Here is a 22,515-nt window from a genome sequence, read left to right as displayed (position 1 = left end):
GCTCCTGCGAGATTGGCACCATCCGTGGAAATCAAGCTAACAACGTGTAGCAATGGAGTATACATTGATTAAACTATACTTCACACAATTTAGATGGATGAAATATAAATGTATTCATTCAAATAACCCCAAAGTGGAGCTTCAATGATCCCAAATCTGGCTAAAACACAGAAGTAGTAACAAGTTGTACATACCTATAGCCTGGCACCCTCCTGCAGCCACATTAGGCCTCTTACGTGGAGTGAGAGTGGGCTGTATGGGTAGAATGCCTGATATAGGCTGGGGCTGCCCCGCCTTGGGGCGCTGCCGAGGTACAATTGAGGTTTCCAGGGTGGGAATGGGGTCTGTGAGCCTGTAAGAGGGGAAAGATTGGTTGTTAAGTCACACTCATGGATCACTACAGTACACTCTGAAATGCTCTGCGCTTCAGTCACCTGGCTTTGGTTTGGTGACTCTTTTTGGCCACAGCTTCACTGGTTCTGATGGGCTCAGGGAGCTTTGCAGGAATGGCCGAAGTCTAAGACAGTGAAAAGAAATGAAGCATCAGGTTAGTTCATGCAGGCCACGGGAGTCTTTTATTTATATGCTTCAGTCATATCCCATTCTCACAAGAGGCTGAAGCATTTAAATATGGCTCCTTGATCTCTGCTACACCAATGCTGCTGCTGGCAAAGCTTTGCCTCCACCACTGACCCCATCCTTTCTAATTCAGAGTCCTTGCCTTGCTCTAAGGTTAAACTGAATTTCACAGCTTTGGGTCCACTCTCGTATACCCATGCAGGAATTCTGCATTGTGCTCCCTTAGCTTAGCATGGTGCTTGGCTAGTTCAAAGCCATCAGTGACAAGGAATACCAGAACGTTCTCCTCAAATCACAGTCGCCTCGGGCGTACAGCCGGCGTAACTACTCTGCCTGGTATTCCTAAATGTAACCTCAGTAAACTATGCCTAAATGGTTAAACCCAAGCATAACTTCAGTAAAACTGTAACAGCAATGCCAGCCTGCCGTTTAAACCTGCCGCCAACGCAGCGCCAGAACCTGCCGAGGCGGACAGCACTAGTGTCAGTGCCACCACAACGGCTCTTTTAAGAGCCAATAATTCCTTGATACAGTTGGAGGCCATCGATATTGTCCTTTTCTTTTTGCTGAGGTTTGCGTGATCTGCGCAAAAGGACAGTTAACCCATTTTGGGCGGGAACCCCTTTTGGTGTTTTAAACATTATGTTATAATTTAGCTATTGAAAAATAGCAGATCTACAAGCTCATAGCGCGCCACCGAGTGGCGCGCTACGAGCTTGTAGGTCTGCTATTTTTGAAAAATCGTGAAAATATTTATTTCAGAAAACTGGAGGATTTAGAAGGAATTTTAAAAATGTTGAGGTCAGGCCTAAATGGGTCAAATGATAAGGGACAATATCGGTGGCACCCAACTGTATCTAAAAGTGCCAATAGTAGCCAGTCCAGCAGCAGCAATAAAAGTAACCCAACGGAAATTTTGTTTCCCCCGCTGCGGCGGGTGGGGGGGGCCTGACAATTATAAGAACTCTACGTCTCTGCCTATTCCTAAACTTAACCCAGTAAAACTACAGTTGGGTGCCACCGATATATCATTTGACCCATTTAGGCCTGACCTCAAAATTTTAAAAAATCCTTCTAAATCCTCCACGATTTTTCAAAAATAGCAGACCTACAAAGCTCGTAGCGCGCCACTCGGTGGCGCGCTATGAGCTTGTAGATCTGCTATTTTTCAATAGCTAAATTATAACAATGTTTAAAACACCAAAAGGGGTTCCCGCCCAAAATGGGTTAACTGTCCTTTTGCGCAGATCACGCAAACCTCAGCAAAAAGAAAAGGACAATATCGATGGCCTCCAACTGTATGCCTAACTCAAAATGTATTTTCTACCATATTCTCAAAAAAAAACAAATGCAAGAATACAAATCAGTCGGTGGGAAAACAATGAGGGCGAGGGTGTTTAAAGGCGAGCATTCCGGTTACCGTGCCAAGTATAACTATTACATTTGTTGCAATAAATGATTAAATCTATGATGAGTAAATACAATTTGTAAACAATCTGTGAGAAAGGTGGTAGAAATCATCTGAGCCTCACTGCATGCATTGACTGATTTTGCATATTCCACGAAGGCTGCTTTGTGGATGAGGTTGGAGAAGTGCTGACTCAGAGGACTGGGTGCTGACATTGCTTTGTCAATACATTACAAAAGGGGCCTAACTAATGGAAGGCAGCCAACTGTCAAAAGCCTAAAAAGCTTGGCTACTATACTATGGCATTTTGTTATGGACTAATGTTTTCATTTTGTGGAGCAATGATATGCATTTAAAGCCACTGTATGCACAATGCTGCGCCAGGCTTCGCAGTGCAAAAACAGAGATTTAGTCCATTAGCAGCTGCTTAACACCAGATGATAGTGACTTACATGTACATTTTGGACTGGACACTCTCGCCTAGCCAGCTTAAAGGCAAAATAGGATACTTGGTAGATATCTGGTCTCTTGTCAGGGTCGGGTTCCAGCATGTATCCTGAGACAACAACAAAGGATAATTTAGAGGTAGACACTAAAAATGTCTCATTGAATTAACTGACAGTACACACTAGGCTGAGCCAATATCCAAAATGTAATATCATGATCATGATGTAGACCTGCTAAAATATCACAATATCACTGAGATATTGTGTTATTAAGGCAGTATTGTGGAATATAATCAAATATTGGCCCAAGACTAGTACACGTACACACACACACACACACACACACACACACACACACACACACACACACACACACACACACACACACACACACACACACACACACACACACACACACACACACACACACACACACACACACACACACACACACACACACACACACACACACACACACACACACACACACACACACACACACACACACACACACACACACACACACGATTTTACAGCACATTACCGCCCGCTCCTGCGAGATTGGCACCATCCGTGGAAATCAAGCTAACAACGTGTAGCAATGGAGTATACATTGATTAAACTATACTTCACACAATTTAGATGGATGAAATATAAATGTATTCATTCAAATAACCCCAAAGTGGAGCTTCAATGATCCCAAATCTGGCTAAAACACAGAAGTAGTAACAAGTTGTACATACCTATAGCCTGGCACCCTCCTGCAGCCACATGGTACCAAAAAAAATGTGACGTGCAGGTACGGAACGGAACGGTGCATGTGTGTACGCTAAAACGCGTGCCCCTAGATTCAAGAGAAGACGCACCTAACCTTGCATCACCAGACTTTCCAAGACGCACCAAGTACCCCCACGGTATTTTCACACCGTGTCAAGTACCGTGCCGAATTCAAATGGCTACTACTTTGCAACAGCTTTAACTGTTACCTGAGCGCACGTTCTTCTCATACACGGTAAGCAACCCAGCACAGCAGTATGACTCCAGTAGTCTACTGCTATGTGTTGTTCTGCACGCAACAATAATGCCTCCTCCACCATCGAAGAACAGATGAATTCGTCCAAAGAAAACTTTTTAGTTTCGATACTGTACAGTAAAGACGTTTGACTGTCTATTTGAAGTCACGTGTGCGTGCAGCGTTCCGTGGTGCCGAACAAAACATCACCATTGCGCGCGCACACACACACACACACACACACACACACACACACACACCCCCCCCTCCTTGAGCATTTTGGATGTGGTGAAGTGTACTTACTGATGAGGCAGTGCATGTCCTGGGAGTAGCGCGAGTTATCGGGGATGGTGAAGCTGCCATCACAGATGGCCACTGAGCTCTCCCCAAATGGTAGTGTGAAGTAGCACATTTTATAAAGCAGGCATCCCATGGCCTGGGTAGACAAGAAAGAGGATATTATCAACACACATAACCTTGAATTGGACACCAGGAAGTGGGTATTTGCTAACACAATTTGTGGGAATATAATTCTGTGGGCACAGCGTAGGATTGCAGTTGTAACAGTCATGAAAACAGCCCATCGCACCCAAATGTCTGCCTTGGTAGTGATGACCTTCCCACCATAGAGATTGACCATCTCAGGAGCACGATATGACAGAGTAGTGTACCTGAGTGACAGAAGAGACAAAGGCAATCAATTGTAGTACTTTGTATGTTTAATCTTGGTGTTGGTCGGGGGCGGGGGAGGCTACCTACTTCTTGATTTCCTCCTCCACCACTGGTACTCCCTCTGTCTGGGGGTTCTGGAAGCGATTTGTGGCACTACCGAAGTCACAGAGTACGTAGTGTCCTCGGTCATGCAGCAGGATGTTTTCTACCTGTACACAGAACATATGAAATGACAAGTCAGGACAAGACTGGAACTTAATTCCAAATAGTTAACATGGTGTGAAATCAGATATTACATCATGCTCTTTCAGCGTTCAGTATTGAGGACATGCCTTCAGGTCTCGATGTACAATTGGAGTCTTGCACTGGTGAAGGCGGGACAAAGCCTCACAAGTGTCACAGAAGATCTGCAGAACCTCGGCTTCTGTAAAGCCTGTCTGCAGCCGCTGGTTCATCTGGTTTACCACCTGTCCTCCTGCACAAAACACAAAGGTCATCTTAGCATCCACAATGGCTGACTGACATTCAAGGACAAAGAAAAGACCATTACAGAGAGTATCCTGTTGTAATCCATACAAAGAAAGCCAGATACTAGATGATTCAATAATCAACTAATCATTTTAGATGTTGCGTCCTCAAAAAATTAAGACGACATTTGAGTCTGCAGATACTGCGCTGTGATTGGCTGGAAGGTCTGTTATTCTGCGCTGTGATTGGCTGAGCATCGCATAACAGGTGTGCCACATGAGCCAATATATATGCGGGAGATAAAGAGGGGTAGGGAGCGGGGGGGAGAGAGGGGGGCCGAGAGAGAAAGGGGCAGAGAGAGAGCTACTTGCTTTCTTCTTTGGTTCTCATATTTAGTTCAATGTTTGTTTTAAAAACGCCATTGACAATGAAGGGGAAATTTATGTAATCTTGTCCCTAAAACAAACATTAAATGCCATTAACAATAAAGAGAATTTAATGTTTGTGTTGTCACTGTTTGTTTTACATCACATCACCTAATCATAGCAACATGAGTTAGACTTTAATAACATTAGCGCCCCTCACTTCACAGTCACACAGGTGTGATTTTTTACTATTGCAGAGTATTGCTGCTTCCTGATTTTTGAGGGGCGCCCCCTCAAAAAGGTTTAATGTTTGTCTTTAGTTCAATGTTTGTTTTGTAAACGCCATTGACAATGAAGGGAAAATGTACGTCATAATGTGCCTCATTACGTCATATCGTCTCTTTACTGTTAATGGCATTTAATGTTTGTGTTTGCACCGTTTGTTTTACATCATCTAATCAACATGAGTTAGACTTTAATATATTAGCCCCCCTCACTTCACACAGGTGTGATTTCACATCATATAGCATAAGCAATCAGCTAGATTGCAAATTACTTGCATTTCTTTTGCTCTATGGGGAACCTGTTGCAAGCCATTAAGCTGGATGGGCAGCAGAAAGCAGTGAACTAGAATAATATCCACTATATTTTAAATAAACATATTAGAAGGTCGGAAGTATGAAAAATGAAATTAGAAATATAATATTTCTGAGAATGGCAAAAATACATTTTGTAGTTAAAATTACCTCGGCAGAAGTCCATTAGGATAAGGACTTCCCACACATCGCCTGCACCAACTGCAGTTATGCTGGAGTCCAGGAAACCAACTATGTTTTTGTGGCCCACCAAGTCTCTCTGTGTAAACAAACATGCAATTGGGTTAACATAACAGATAATGAGAATATATCTTTCAGGGATTTTTTTTGTTTTTTATCCTAACAAATGCGGCTAAGAAACTGACTAAATACATCCATGTGTGCTCAGCTCATTTTGGCTCATTGGTCGGTACAGGACTGTTGGGTTCATGCCGAAAGGACTGGAAGTAATAATGATAACCATCCTGTAATAGTCATGCCCCCCTCCCCCCAGGGTGTGCCTCCAGGAAACTGCTTTGCTTCCATTGCAGTAAGGCCTTCAGTTAGGAAGTCGACGGGTGAGGGGGTTCAGCTTGGAAAGTGTCGGCTCAACATTTTCAGTGGCATGTCGAGAGAAAATGACTCACTATCTGTCCTTGCGCTCCTTCACGCTTCCTGCGTTTTCTTAGTGGGGATTGGCAGAAGACCTGGGACTAGCTAAGTCTCAAGTCTTTTTATTAAGCTACTAGATGGATGAAATGGGGTTTCCGCAAGGAGAATGCAGTTAGTAATGTATAGTTTAGACAACCACATTAGGAATTAGAAAGTTACATTTGTATACTTTAATAGAATGTGATGCCTAACTTAACTCTACTCTAATTGCGGCTAGCTGTTAGCATAAACCCCAGTTCCCAGTGCCACCATACACAGTTGCCCGCCCGCCTGCCCGGAGTCCGACTTATGGAGGTTTGAAAATCCTCCTTTCAACTGCTTTGCACTGTGATTATATTTGCAATCCCATAGTTGGAACGGTGGGGCGTTGCCATAGGAACCGGACCAATGTTAAAAGCCTCCGTAGGCCTCAACCATTATATAGACGGTATACGTTGGGGTACGTATATATACGGACCTGGGTTAAGACGCCATCTAGCGTCGACGTCCGTATATATACGTACCTGGGAGGAAAAAAAGAGTTAACTGATTTGAATTGCACTGATGTGGCATTTGAAACAAATCTGACAGTCAACTTTCTGCTCAACAATAACCAGAGGTGCGCCAATACCAATGGCAGTCAAATGTTAATCATATTATTTGGCATTGGTTAAGTCCGCCTACATCAAAAGACTTTAAGTGTTGGGCAGAAATTAGTCACCCTAATACAGAGTATTAGTTCATCATAACCTGGACAAAAGTGTTGTTGGCTGTTTCACAAGCAGAGTCAGACACCATCAGTACTATACGTAAGTACCGTACACACTGTAGGGTAATTTTACGCTATTTTAAGGAGGAATATTTTTTTTTAATAATTGGGGTTTCAAATCTGAAAATGATGAATAAAATACATTATGTCAATAACCTGCACATACTGTACTAAATAAAATAAACAAAATAAAATAAACACTATCCTTTGGTGATTGGCTTATTGCTCTATAATTGTAGTCGGATGTATTGATTTATTTTACTCACCATAATCTGGATCTCCAGATTACAGATCTGGAGATCATGTTCATTGTTGACATACATCCTCTTGAGTGCACATCGCACCCCTTGGTGTGTTCGCACCAGGAAAACAATGGCAAAGCCGCCTGTCCATTTTTAAGAAGGATGAGGAAAGATGTAAAGAGAGAATGGGGGAGATGAGGGAGAGAGGGCCAGTGAGACGGTGAGACATACAGTGACAGAGTAAGAACACTATAGTAATTTGTTTCAAATATCAAACATCTGAAATATAGACAACAGAGCATAAATCTATGAAAATACAGTGACATGATGATCTCTTCTCAATATGTATGAGCAAAAAACTCCCCAGGAGGTTGACTCTCAGAGATCACTCCTAAAACAGTCTTGGGATCAGCCTGGCAGCTACTGCACTAGCCCAATACACCTAGCACTGCAGAATGGCTTTCAGTAGGCTAAGCCTATTCTAATCTTTTCATTACCTCATCAGGACAGAACACAGCCATTGGCAAAACAAACACACAATGGAAACAAGTCCCCAGGACATTTTTGAATTATCCTTTTATCCTTTTATGTCTGACTGTACCTTGCGCCGTTTACATTTCTGACTAAGGCATTAAGTCAAAAACAGGTCTACTGTGCCCTGACTGCCCTCACATTCACACACAAACCCTGTCTGACGGGGATGGCGTGTTAAGCAGAAGAATTCTACAGTGCAATATGTATCGAGTGCAGTGTTGGGAGCAGCTCAGAGCAGCACTGTGTGAGTCAGCAGTAGCGCTGTGGAGGAAGGTTGTACTTAATAGTGACTGAATACATCCTCCCATCTGCATACTCACATGGTGTGGTTGACACAACAAAATGCATGTTTCCAATTCCATCCATATACAATTATGGAAAATGCTAGTTTGTTCATAAAGCATTGAATGGTTTAGGGCTAAAATAATGTTCTGATCTTGATCTACAGCACAAAACTTCAGGTCTGCTTTCTGTCAGAATTAAAGGTGGAGAAGGAGCATTCTGTTTCTTATGCACCAAATCTGGAACAAACTAGCTATGAAAAACCTTTGTTTGCTGCTTTTTTTTGAGGGGTGCTAGTCCCTCCTATATACAGCTTTTGTCCCCACAAGTCTCAATATTTGCCATTGACAATGAAAGGAGAAATTAGGTCAAATGTCTGCCAAATATGACATAATTTGTACGATGACAAGAGCGCCCCTCACTTCACATTTCTATAGTTTTTTCTGCACTGCAAATGTCCCTTTATAATGTGTTTAACGCTCTTAATGCGGTGTCTAAAAGTCTAAAAGTTTTATGTAAAAATCTAAAAGTTTTATGTAAACAAGCACTTTGTATTGCCTTGTTGAAATGTGCTATTAAAATAAACTTGCTTGTCTTACTGTTCTCTGTTCTGGGGAGGATAATGTTATAATAGAACAATTTAGGCATTTATCAAACATTCTTATCCAGAGCGAAAATTACAAAATGTGTGAGGTTGGAGTAAGTGCCATACAACAACAGGGTAGGCAGGCAGCCATGGGATTAGAGTGCTATGAAAAACATACGACAATACTTATCAGAGTCAGAAGTTGAACTCTTGTGAGAGTTGAGAGGGTTTAAACCAGAGGAAAAGACATGAAATCTGAAGAGGTGGGATTCTGCCTTTGACTAATAACCCAGACCCAGTACTACAAATATCCAAAACAATGTCAATTAGGAGAGCAATTAAATACAACCTAGAGCCAAAACAACCTTAGGCGTGTGCTACCTGAAATTTGGTTCTCTCAAAACTGTATTCTTTAATATAACAGCAAGACATGACATGACATGACTTTTTGATGAATTGAACATGGTGGACCCTGTTGTAAACAAGTGTAATGCTTAATTGGGTCGTCCACTCACAGTTAACAGCCTTTGTATTGAGTTTGTGCCTGAAATGTACTGTAATTCTGCAAACTGTTAATACAATTTTCAATCAATCAAACAGCCAAAGATAAAGGCAAATTTCAACATGATTTAGTCCTGTCATGTTTTCGCAGCCATAGACGCATACACCCTGCAATTCTGCTCATACTGCTCCTCTTTAAAGGAGTGTGGCCCTGTCCTCTCCCGGGCTTGTGCTCATGCCATATATTGGGCTGACTCATGGAGCTGGCATCACTAAGCCAAGGACAGTGGTGTTTGAGGTTTGGTTAAGACTGCCTTGAGCTACTATACTGTATGTCTGGCTTGTGCAATGAAAGAAATGAATGGAGCACAAAGGGGCCATGGTAGAAGGCAGGATAACAACTTGAAAAAGACTTGTCTTAATAGAAAGTGTAGAGCTACTTTGAATACATTAATTTGTTAGCACTATAAATGTATTGGTAATATCTTTGGAATAAGGCCTAGGTCTTGTCTGTTAGCAAAATAAGCGTGATGGTTCAGAGACCCCTCCAGGACTTCATGACAAGATGATGAGTTGTGTCACAGACGATATTAAAACAATCTTGCTCAAATCTATTTGAGCTTTAATAAAGTACTTAATTGATCTTGGAGAGTACTCAGGGGTGTAGTGGGACAGGGACGGCACCCACTCACCGGCACATATAAACACTGTGCCAACGAGAGTCGAGCCTGCATCCAAATGACTCTGAATGACTTTCGGATCGGCATGACTTTGTCGGATTCATGAGCTCCGAGACCTTAATAATAATTCAATTAAGCACTGAATGGCACCTACCTGCTTTGCATAATATTAGACAACCAACTGTGTTCAACCACGTTCTCACACACTGTATAACAAAAGCTGCCGAGTGGCAACAGCAAAAATGGAATTATGGCCATTGCTGCATATCAATGGTCTAGTGTGTGAGCTGTTAAGTAGGCTAATGTACTGCTAGGCTACTTTTAAACCACCACTTCCATGCAGAATGGGATTTTTTTTAATGTCATGTTTAACAGAAAATGTCTCGTCTTAACTGTAACAAATGTGCAGTCAGTTTTCACTAAGCTTATTCTAAATAACAGTAATGTGACCACTGCTGCCTCCTTATCATGTGTGCGTCATATTTAGAAGCTAAATGCTTCTCCCTAGCCCATTTTCGGACACTAGGACAAGCCTGTATTTATGTAGCCTATGTCCAATATCCGAAAATGAAAACGGAACTGAACTTCTTATCCCTTTTTATCCCAATTTAGTCGCTGTGCCAATTGATTCACTGCTGTTGTATCCAGTAAGGAGCCCCCAACAGGAAGACGTAGAGCCTTCGTCCTACTCCAGATTACATGCAGTGACAAATGAAACTGCATAGGGCAGTCACAACTTAAATAGCCTAAATGACAATAAACGACTGGTAACATTAATCCAAATGAATGATGTACTATGGCCTGTACATTTTTTTTGTTTTGTTAGTTTTTTCGTGTAGGACAGGCGGAAAAGGATTTTTTTGTTTCACCACCAACTGTGCGTTTGTGTCTGGCTGTCTGCAGTTGTAAACTACTACACCTATCAGCTTCATGTTCCTTGTGCACACTGCCAGCAGGCAAAAGGAAATTAATCCACAGTATTTGATCCAATCAATCAATGTCAACTACCGTTATGTTATTTTTGTGAATTCATCATATCCCACCCGTCTCTCCAGGCTATAGGATGGGTACAGGCTTTAGTTCTGACATACTATTGGTCCGACTGTCATTAGACCGACAACCTAACCCAAACCCCTAACCTAAGCCTAACTGCAAGCACGCATGTCGGACCAATGCATGTTCGGGAGCGACGGGTGATTTCCGCACGTCGGACCTTTGGTGTGTCGGATATGCGTGTGCAGTGGTGGATCAGGGGTAGAGTGGCTAGATGGTAACCGCAAGGTTGCCAGTTCGAACCCGGGCTCCCCCAGAGTTGGCTAATTGCTCCTGATGTGCTGGTTGGTGCCTTGCATGGTTTCCGCCGTCATCGGTGTATGAATGTGTGTGTGAATGGGTGAATGTAATGCACAATCTATGTAAAGCGCCTTGGATAAAGGCGCTATATAAATGCACCATTTACCATCCCCTATAGGATACGATACGTGTCCAAAAAGACATGCATTATTCCCCCCCCCCCCCCCCCCCCCCCAAATTAACCCGTAAGGGCAGCCAGCCTCCAAAAGGCGTTCAGCGCTGTAAATCATTCAATTCTACTGGACAAACTGAAGGCGATCGGTTTTGATAGCACATCAATAAACTGGATGAAATCCTACCTGGAGGGAAGAGAACAAGTGGTTGACATCAATGGAACCATGTCCTCGTTACAGTGAACTGTGGGGTTCCCCAAGGAAGCATACTTGGGAAGCCCGTTACCATTTCTTCTTTACATTAACGACATGAATGCTGCCTTTGACTGCAAATTGTTCTTGTTCGGACGACTCAGCACTCCTGAGTCGAGGAGGCTCTCAGTTCTGAACTCACCAAAATCCGTACTTGGTTTACCGATAAACTCTCCCTACAGCTTGGTAAAACAGAATCTATTCTTTTCGGTTGCAAACATTTCCTCAGTAAGGTCAACGTAAATTACTTCAAGGTTAAAGTTGATGACATAGTAATCTCCAGCAAAGAAGAGATTGCATATTTTATTTGGGCTGTATTCTCGACAACAAGCAGACAGGTGAAAGCATGGCAACAAGGGTGATCAAAAAAGTAAATCAAAGGACAAGATTCCCGGGCAGAATTTACTCTTTTGTCAACAAAAGTGCTCTCAAAACTCTTGTGGGAGCTCTAATTCAGCCCTCCCTTCAATATGCTTCCACGTCTTGGTTCTCAGCATCACAATCCCCGCCAATTTAATTAATTAATTAATCCTGTATTAACCCTTATTTTGAAGATCCAAAACACCACGACATGGTTGACATAATGGTGTGTGACTGTGTGTGTCGTCGGAATAGGTGGTGATCTCTCGCTAGCCGATGATAAAGTACAGGCTGGTGCCATTAGAGCGACCGCTATGCTCCGTGCAATATAAGTTTTCTTGTTTTGACCAGAAATGCCGCCTGGGAGCGCAGACCAAGATGGCACAGTCCAGTGTTATGGATAACAACAGATAGCCATCCGAATCTAATGTGAGGAGCCTTTCGACTAGATCAGATCAAAACATGTATAAAACTGAATTAACGTAACTTACGTTTATTGTGTTTATTGAAGACCAAGCTTCAGACCTCCCAAAACAAACTAATTCGACTACTTCTTGGCCTGGGGCCCTTGACCACCTCTTTCCAACCCATTTTGCTAGTCTAAACTGGCTCCGGGTAGAAGACAGAGTTAAGCAATTGAAAATGGGATTGACATTCAAAATTGTAAATGCCCTCAATGCCCTCAGTACCCACATACATGACCAACTACCTCAAAAAAAGTGAGTGACACCCACAGCCACAATACTAGAGGGAGTGAACAATATGGTAGCACCATATTGTAGCACCCACTTTCAAAACAAATATGGGTAAATCTAAATTCTCCTTCTACAACACGGCCACCCAGGCGTGGAATGCCCAAACCCCTCCCTGAAAAAATGCAGATCACTTACATAATTTAAAACAGGCCTGAAAATCCACCTTTCAGCAGGCCCAAGGGAGGGATAATGATCCTTCCCCTTAAACAGGCGATCACCCCCGCCTTCCTTTTTTCTCACTCTTACAGTTTATTTTTTTTCCTGAAATGATTTTGATTTTTTTGTTACTGAATTTTGTTGTTATTCTTCATGTCATAGGGCCTAAATGGAAACAAGAACGCAAGGACTTTTTTTGGTGCTATGCCTTTGGACTGTACTGTTGCTGTTTTTACATTTAGGTTCAATAAACCATTCAATCAAAAGGCTTGAACAATTTTAAATAATTTTTCAACATAGTAAAAAAAAAAAAGAAAAAAAAAAAGTTTAGGGATAAGGAGGGAAAATAGGGCCCAGTGTATTTTTGCAGCATAAAAGTCTATTTCAATTATAAAGACTAGTATTTAGTTAACAACAATGTTTAGTAGAATGAGTGGTCTTGTCTTGTGTGTCAGAACTGACATGACACTGACACAGCCAGTGTCTCATGCCATCTAATCTGACATGCCTGTAAGAAATTACGGTAGAAGGATTACGCCTTCTTAAGCAGCATCCAGCAGTGGCCTATGCTCCCACTGACTGGACAGAAGATCTGAACAACAGTAAGTGGAGCTACAAATAGCCATTGCCACTTGACGCAGTAGCCTGCCAGGATAATACCACTCGAGCTCAGCCAATACATACTGACACAGGCAAATGCATATGAGAATAGTAGTACACATTCAGAGGTTGTTATGAGAAGAACGGCGAATGGTACAACATTGGCATCTTGGCATCAGCGCAATGGAAATATGTAACAGCCATGCAGGCCTTAGTACTCCACATGGCTACTAGTACTACACTGTTTACAATCATGGACACTACAAAACTACACCATGCTGCCGCTGCCCTGACATCAGGAAATGCCCCCATCTCAACAACTACGATTAACATGTCATGGGTTATCCTGTTTTAGCTTCGGTCTAGGTCATAAATAGAAAAGTCCATGTCCATGATGTTGTTGTTTTTTGTTGTTGTTGTTGTTTGTTGTTTTTTACAAGTGAGACTAACTTGACAAGTGAGCTGTTTCCCCCCAGGATAAAACAGTGAACTTGAAATATGTCTTGTGTGGTCACTAAAATCAAGTTGAGAAAGTCTTTCTGCAGGAACTGGGCAGATATCCTCCCTCTACAATGCCACCCATATAGCTCCAGGGTTGGATAATGTTACCAGCAGTAATTGTAGACAGCGAGAAGAAACCCTATCTTGTTGATAGTGAGGAAAGAAAGTCACGTCACTGAAAATCCTCTCAGACATCAAGCAGCAAGAACAAATCACAAATGTGTAAGCAACACTCACCTGTCTAATTACAATATGCTTTGGAATCTATTTTCATCTTGTTGAAGTAATTATTATTTAAGTTAGACATTCTGCCAGATGTTTTTTTTTTACATGACACATTGGCTGCATAGCTGCCGATACAGGTGTTGTCAACAAGTCAAATGATATGTTTCCCAGACTGATATCAGCCGGGCTCTATTAATTACAAGATAAAATTGATTCCAAAGCATGAAGCCTACATTGTACATTGATACTGTAAGCTACAGAACTATGACCCTCAGGCTCTCACACTGTACACATGGAACATAGCCTTATCGGCAGACACAGTTCAGAGATCACAAACAACATACAGAAGCCAGTTTCTGAGAAGAACTAACACCATTTCCAAATACTGTAGTAGTGTATATAACATAGTAGATCGAAAGCAATGCACAGTTGCACACAGACTAGACTACAACCAAAACCATCTGAGCAAACAGGACTGAGACAGGAATGAGTCAGCATCACAAGCAGCATGTCCACTGCCAGTGCAAGAAAATATGATCCACAGAATAACATTCCAAGTACCATAACTACAATTTTATGTGAAACATGTACATTTAGGGAAACAATCTGGTGCTACATTGTATTGAACCAAAATCTTGCCAACAAGCCCAATCCATGTGAACTACAAATATATTAGATACACACAGTATTGTGTGCATTTTAATTCATGTAGGTAAATGTGTAAAGTCTAGTTCTAGTTTCTAGTTAAAGGCCCTACTGAACTACTGGGAGGGGGGGGGGGGGGGGTATAGGCTATAAACCAGCTGCTACCATCTCAGATGATAGATTAAATACAAATAAACAACTTTCACCACTCAGGCCAGGGTATACTATACAAGGCAGGAAGTGAGAGTACAGACAGTATAGATGGAGACTCCATTCATATAAGTAGAAGCATGGTGTGCCTCAACAGATGGTGCCCATCTATAGTACTGATGAATTAATCACTCTGCCCATCCATTATTTAGTAACCACTGTCCTTAGCTCACTGACAGACAAGCTTTGTGATGAAAGATACGTGGGTAATCTCTTCTCTTATATTATATATATTATATTAAACAACAAATGTTAGGAACACATGAAATGTTGAAGTAAAATGTCAAACAACTATGAGTGAAATTAAAAGTAATGACGGTCAGTGTCTCTCTTGGGAATGCACCATGGCATAACCGCATGATTGGAAACTTTTGATTGAAACAGGGTTTGTGCTCTTGGTGTCTGTTAAAGTCAGACTATTAAAGAGAAGAGGCCATCAATATCATATGAAAGTTTCATTTAGCCAGAAGGTGATCTGACCTGAAAAAAAGACACAAATGGAAAATGTCATTCCCATTATCAGTCTTTTCAAGATTAATGACTCAGCATGGTTTGGATTCATTACAGCCAAGCTGGCAATGAAGTCATACATGTCCCTCCCCTCCCTGCCTTGGAGCTGCCTGTTAAGTGAAATAATGGAATCAGAAACAGAAACAACAAACTCAACAGTACAGTACTGACACACTGTATACACAGCATGAAATGTGCTTTAGTTAGAGCTATTTAAGAACACGCTAGACTTATAGTAAAATATTTTGGTTACTGTATGTCCATAACATAAAGAGGTTTAACTTGCATACCAGGGAGGGATACAGAGACAGCTGGTCAACAGCTGAGTGAAATGATCCATACCACAGCAGCTCCAGGAAACTACAACAGTATTATGGACTTGACCAAGGACTTGACCATGTCAAAAACCTTTTTTCCATCAAGAAAGTAAAACCATCATGGTTGTATCTGTCTATTTAAGAAGGGCTAAGTCTCAGTCAGTGTTGTGGTTATCTTTGTTGCCATGTCGTATAGCTTTGGACATTTGCCCATCGCGCATCGAGCTGGAACTTGGCTTAGCCCTGGTGGCACAGAGTTGGTCGCATTATAATCTGTTCTCTCCCCCAAATATCCCAAAAGGTCCTTAACTGTACCACGGCTAAAAATGGCTTCATGCATGACAGGAACCTATACTACCTATATAATGTACATAACATAAAGCTATAATTCACCTTCAGCAATAATCTCCTCGATGGTGACTTGATACCGTCCAATGGTGAAGAGCCGTCCAATGAAGCTGCCACCGCTGCTGGAAGTGCTGCAACCTCCTCCTCCTCCTCCACTGACTCCAGAACCAGGCCCGGAGCTCAGCTCCCGACGGGAATCAAAGAATTTCTTCATTCTCGCCTATCTCGCCCCCAGTCAATGTTCAGTATAATAGTACCCTTGTAAGCAACGATCAATCCTGGACAGTAGCCACAGCTCGCTGCTGTTGCTACTGTGAGCAGGGATGGCTATGCTAACGCTGGAAATAATTGAATGAAAACAGCTAGCTTCCAGCTAAAATGCTTAGCTGGATCTCAAGATATTCCGAGCAACCTTCTGACTAAACGTCGCCTAACATTTAACTCATGATGTTTCCTAAAGGACCGTATGCTATAGTCAAGTCAAGCAAAATGCACAGTTGATAAGATGAATAAGATAATGTCCATGCGGAAGGAAGTGACCGCCGACTCAAACGACAGGAGAAGCAGCTAGTTAGCCAGTGTGAGGGACAGAAGATGCTAGTTAGCCTCTGGCTAAGCTAACTAGCTACGTACGATGACAGCTGTCAGTTGATGTTAAACTGACAGTCAGGCAGTTCCTTAGGGTTACATGCAGCTTATTACTCATCTCCTCTGGGTTCCTCCACGCGGAATGCCAATTAATTATTCCACCCTGGTTGGCGAATCGTTTGTTTGGTAGCACAATATTTGTAATCTCCCGTACGTCCCCCTGCAAGCTGCAGCTAGGCTGGACAGCGAGCTAATGTTACAACTTGTAATGTGAATTATGCTTTCCAAGTCGTTGCTACCCTGGCCTCTTGCGCCGTTCAAGACGCTGCCTGGTCCTGTGTGATTTCGCTTGATCTAATTGGTCAAAGGAAGAGCCAGTATCCCATAGCCCGGACGGATAATGGCTTCGTGATTGGATTTGGTTGTCAGGCAACCAACTGCTGCAAATTGTTTGTTAAACATTCAATATCACTAGTAATCAGTCACTCACACTCTCATCTATATATATCTATCTATATATCTATCTATCTATCTATCTATCTATCTATCTATATCTATATCTATATCTATCTATATCTATATCTATCTATATATATATATATATATATATATATAGAGAGAGAGAGAGAGAGAGAGAGAGAGAGAGAGAGACACACACACACACAAGCCCTGGCCTAGCCCCTCTCGGGACCCTCCGTAAAGTTTCTGACATTTGGATGTTTACTTTACGGGTCCCTCTGCATTTATCCCACGCGATATGGTATACAGATGTACATACCCTCCGTGCTGGCCGTGCTGCAGCCTTTTGGTGGTGGTGAGATGTTTCAAACGAAGCATATATCGGCTATAGGAGACAACGGAAACGTCAGAGAATTTTCATTTGGCGCAGAAGCCGTCAAGTATTTTTGAGTGGTGCAAACCACTCCAACAACCAGCTTTGTCTGTATGTTTGTGTACCTGTGTACGTGTCCGTGCACCTGTGTACGTGTCCGTGCAAAGGTGAGCATGGTTACTATGGTTAGTGTGTGACGTCACTGACATAGCTGATCAGACTATATAAGACCTCGCACCACTCAGTTCACACAGGTGTGATATTTGTTTGACCGTTTTGGCTGCTCTGAAATTCTCTCTTCCTTCCTTCCTTGACTTCCTTATTGACTTCCCATTGTACCGCCTCCCGCACCGAGAGTGGCTAGCTGAGACAGAGCAGATCAGAGGCAGGAACGTAAGGGACGCGCGTCAATAAGGAAGTTAAGGAAGGAAGGAAGGAAGAGAGAATTTCAGAGCAGCCAAAACGGTCAAACAAAGATTAAAAATCTCCCCCTGCCTCTCTCTCTCTCTGTAATTAGCAGGCAACAGTGCAACACTATCTCTCTCTCTGTTACTGGCACAACAGCGCCACTTGTGCCCCTACTGGTACTCAAACATAGGTTAGGACATAGGTTAGGACATAGTCACATAGTCACAACCACTCAAAAACAATGATAACCTACAACTATACCTACTAAACTCAGACAATACTGCAATGATTGTGCTTAGCCCTAAACCAGAAACATATTCCTACTCTGGAATCAATGGAATTATCTTGGCCTCTAGTGCCACCCTAAGGAATTTGGTAGTCTGCATTTTTCCTCTGCATTTGTTACTTCCAGGCTGGAATATTGCAACTCATTATTATCAGGCTGTCCCAATAATTCTCTCCAAAGACTCCTATTAAATACTTTCCAGCTGGCCCAGAATGCTGCTGGGAATAGGAGAAGAGATCTCTCTTTCTTTAGATTATCTGCACTGGCTCCCTATAAAATACAGAATAGTATATTTAAATTCCTCCTCCTCACCTACTGTTCAGGCAGACCCACATCCTTGCCTTATAAGCCTGCTAGAAGAACACCAGTGCACTTCCAGTATGCTGGTTTAGTTGTGTTTCCTAGAAAGAAAGAATATAATATCAGAGTAGATATATCAATAGCATGGGCTTGGTCTATACATATCAAAATACTTCCTTAATGTCAACGAAGTCCACGAATTCTACGTCATGATGTACAATGATAAGAGCGCCCCTCACTTCACACGGGTGTGATTCTTTTTTCTTTTTGCATACAGTAGATGTGTATATCTGTATGTCTTTAAATGTTAAGATGAATTGAAAATGGAGGACCCTGATGTAAACAAGTCTTATTGCTTTTCCTGGTTTTTATCCTCGTAGCAGTTTTGTATTGATCTGTACCTTCGTTGTAATGTATTGATCTGTACCTTCGTTGTAATGTACCCATTCTGCAAACCACAAATACAATACAATCAATTTCAATCAATCAGAATGGGAGGCAGAGCCTTAACCATCAAACTCTTCAACTGTGGAACAATCTCTCAGTTTTTCTCATGACACCCTCTCTATTGTACATTTAAGATTAGGCAAAGCTTGTAGTCAGCTGCTATAGGCGTAGGCTGCTGGAGGTCGCCATGGCTCACCAAGCTCTCCTCTCCTCCTCCCATCTCCTCTCCATCACCTTCTACTCTCCCTCCCCTCCCCTCCCTTCCCCTTCTCCATCTCATCCCCTCCACCCCCTTTCACCCTCCTCTATCTCCAGCAGGCCTTCAGCTCTCCCTATCCATCTGTGAGTTCATGTACCATGATCTCCCATCAATGCATGTTGAACGGTCAATATTATGTAAAGTGTTAATTCATTTAACTTTAAAAAAATGAATGTGATTAAATAAATTAAATAAAATAGTGGACAGTCAAAAGTAAAACATTGATGTGCTTTTCAGGGTCAGGATATTGTTTCTTTGACAGATTTAAGTGGAAGGCACATCTTAGAATCAGAATCAGAATCAGAATCAGTTTTATTGTCACATCACAGGTTTACAAGGTAAAGAAGTGGGTGAAATTCGTTTTTGTACATCGTTCCCATCGCAACGTTAATTTCCATAGAAAGAAGAGGGGGGGGAGAAGAAGAGGGGTGGGGGGCAAGTGGGAAGGAGATCAAAACAAGAGATCAACAGAATCTACATATTTACAAAGTACCTGAGATAATTGGAAGAAATGTTTAAATAATTATCATAAATATTATAGTATTACAGTTCAATCATTGTCGAACTTTACAGCAATGCTTTATTTTTACTGTTCAGATGAGACATTTTACAACGTTAAGTTTGGTTACATACCAAGTTAAGAATACAAAAATGTCTACATTATAGACAAAATGAAGAAATGCATATTATGCATTTCTCCTCAAGAGGTCACTATTTCCTCATTAAACTAGCTCACTTATGGCTCATGACATGAGTCATACAGTACATGTCTTCATTTTCAGTAGCCTATCATTTGAAGGTTTTTTTTAATCAACAGAATTGTACCCAGAGATGCATTTGTGTGGAGTTAACCCATTCTGGGCGGGAACCCCTTTTGGTGTTTTAACTAAGCGTTATGTTATACTTTAGCTATTGAAAAATAGCAGACCTACAAGCTCGTAGCGCGCAAGCTTGTAGGTCTGCTATTTTTGAAAAATCGTAAAAATGCGGCACAAATCTTTGAATATATATTCTTTCAGAGCGAACATTTTTTTTATTTCGACAGCAGGCCTAAATTAGACATTGTGCAGTTTTTGAAGAAACAAATATTTCACTGGACTATAAATACAGACTGTAAAAGTTTGCTAACACAATTGTTTACATACTTTCTGCATTATGAAACAGCATGGCAGTTAATGGACATTTTAGACGAAGACTATTATGTTCTCAGACCCAGTCCACAGTTTGATGTATATCTCCATGATTATTTGTGTAGATCACAAGACATTTATTCTGCCACAACTAATGTTTAGGCATCTGTATGTATACATTCTTTCAAACATGATGAGGTAACTTGAGGTAATTGAAGCATTAAACTGTTCCAAAAGGTTCTCTCTGAGCATTGGTGATAAATGACAAAGTTCTTGTGGGATTCTCTCCACAGTGTTTATGTTATGCACTATACGGTTCTATGCTTTGATCTAAAAGGAAAACATACTTTTGTCCCATGTTCTGTGGGTCTAATGAGCCCACGAGCGTGCACGCACGCACGCACGCACGCACACACACACGCACACACACACACACACACACACACACACACACACACACACACACACACACACACACACACACACACACACACACTTGTACGCCTATAGTGTTTATTATGGAAGAAACAAAATTCAGAAATATCAGAAATTGCCATCAATATTTAGATCATTGTGAATAAATAGGGTCAAAACAACAAACATGTATGAATAATAGCCAGGGTAATTATCATAATTGGTTCTACAAATATCCAGATCATAACAGGAGAAAAAGGTAGAAGTCTTACAGGACAGTATTGCAGATCAGATCCAAACAGTGGCCTTTATTTGGTCATTTTATGTCTGGTGTTATGCCTTGTGGCTTCAAGGCAATAACACAAGAATGCTGACAGCTGAGAGTCCAAGACCTTGAAATATGTCATAATATGAAGCTTTGGGTTGGTGCACTATACACATATTTGTTCATTAGTCTCAGTGATCATTCAATTCTTTGCTTTGTCTGTAATTAGTTTTATTTTATTTTATATTGCTTTTGATTAACCATAATTTCAAAATAATTGAAGCAGAAGTATAGGGATTTCTTTCTAAGCTTTTTCTCAGGTTCACCTCAAGGTCTCCTTTACTGCCTCCAGAAATCTCCCAGATGAAATTAATCAAAAGATTCGGAGGTTATTCATTGTTATCTCACCAGGAAGACCAATATGATATATAAATCTTTTGAATCCAGGGCTGATGACATGGGATGACCTTTTTGTTTTGTACGACAGCATTGACGATATTCAGTCGGTGGGCATTTCGCTTACATGAAGAATGTCTTAAGTTGACTTTAAATGGTGCATTTATATAGCGCAATGCAGTACAATCACAATGTGCATTACATTCACCCTCCGATAGTGTAGAAAACCATGCAAGGCACCAACCTGCTTGCTCAAGGACACTTCAACACTAACTCTGGGGGAGCTTAAAATCGAACTGGGAACCTTGTGTTTCCCAAGCGACCGATATACCTCCTAAGCCACTGCCACCCCGCCACAAACAGATTTTCTTTACTGACAAGGTTCGAACGAACTTCGAAGGTCTGACTCATCACAGATGTATATACCCTTAACATACAATTACAAATTTTAAGATTGCTTGTGTTCAGCCTAGTCTAAAAAAAATCACAACCGTGTGAAGTGAGGGGTACTTTGTGTTGCCACAAATTTACGTCATATTTGGCGGACATTTGACCTAATTTCTCCTTCCATTGTCAATGGCAAATATGAGACGTGTGGGGACAAGATTGACGTCATATTTGGCGGACATTTGACTTAATTTCTCCTTTCATTGTCAATGGCAAATATGAGACGTGTGGACAAAAGCTGTATATAGTTACGTCATCAGCCAATCTCTGATTGGCTGAGCGACGCCACCAACACATGGACCCAATCCAATCGGTCGAGGGGCCACCAACATACACAAACACAAACTGCCAACCTGCGCTCTGATTGGCTGAGCAACACCACCAAAAATACACAATCCCTGATTGGATTGGCCGAGCGACACCACCAAAGACAATACACAATCCCTGATTGGCCGAGCGTGTCACCGACAATTCACAATCCCTGATTGGCCGAAGCAGTCACGGACATAAGCAGCCGAAAACAATACTTGTGCTCTGCTCGCACAAGTAATGGCAATACAGGAGATGTTGGCAGTGTTGGGAACCCTGGATGACACTAGTGACAATGCATTTGATACAGTTTATCATA

General features: G+C 41.7%; 1 protein-coding gene across 1 annotated transcript in view; it reads right to left on the bottom strand.

The window, feature by feature from the left end:
* Window positions 1–17,056, bottom strand: part of LOC306934574 (AP2-associated protein kinase 1-like) — a 36,764-nt gene extending 19,708 nt beyond the window's left edge. Inside the window, exons 1-10 of the mRNA XM_079517193.1 lie at window positions 16,161–17,056; window positions 7,212–7,330; window positions 5,697–5,805; window positions 4,450–4,592; window positions 4,205–4,326; window positions 4,035–4,116; window positions 3,749–3,881; window positions 2,440–2,543; window positions 435–517; window positions 195–352 (exon numbers count right to left, since the gene is read on the bottom strand). Coding sequence (XP_079373319.1) covers window positions 195–352; window positions 435–517; window positions 2,440–2,543; window positions 3,749–3,881; window positions 4,035–4,116; window positions 4,205–4,326; window positions 4,450–4,592; window positions 5,697–5,805; window positions 7,212–7,330; window positions 16,161–16,329 — 1,222 coding nt within the window. The 5' untranslated portion in view covers window positions 16,330–17,056. The remainder of the gene's footprint in view (window positions 1–194; window positions 353–434; window positions 518–2,439; window positions 2,544–3,748; window positions 3,882–4,034; window positions 4,117–4,204; window positions 4,327–4,449; window positions 4,593–5,696; window positions 5,806–7,211; window positions 7,331–16,160) is intronic.
* Between the last annotated feature and the right edge of the window lie 5,459 nt (window positions 17,057–22,515).

This window comes from Electrona antarctica (assembly GCF_951216825.1).
Source record: "Electrona antarctica genome assembly, chromosome: 12".
Classification (NCBI taxonomy): Eukaryota; Metazoa; Chordata; class Actinopteri; order Myctophiformes; family Myctophidae; genus Electrona; species Electrona antarctica.
This window is presented reverse-complemented; position numbering and strand designations above follow the sequence as displayed.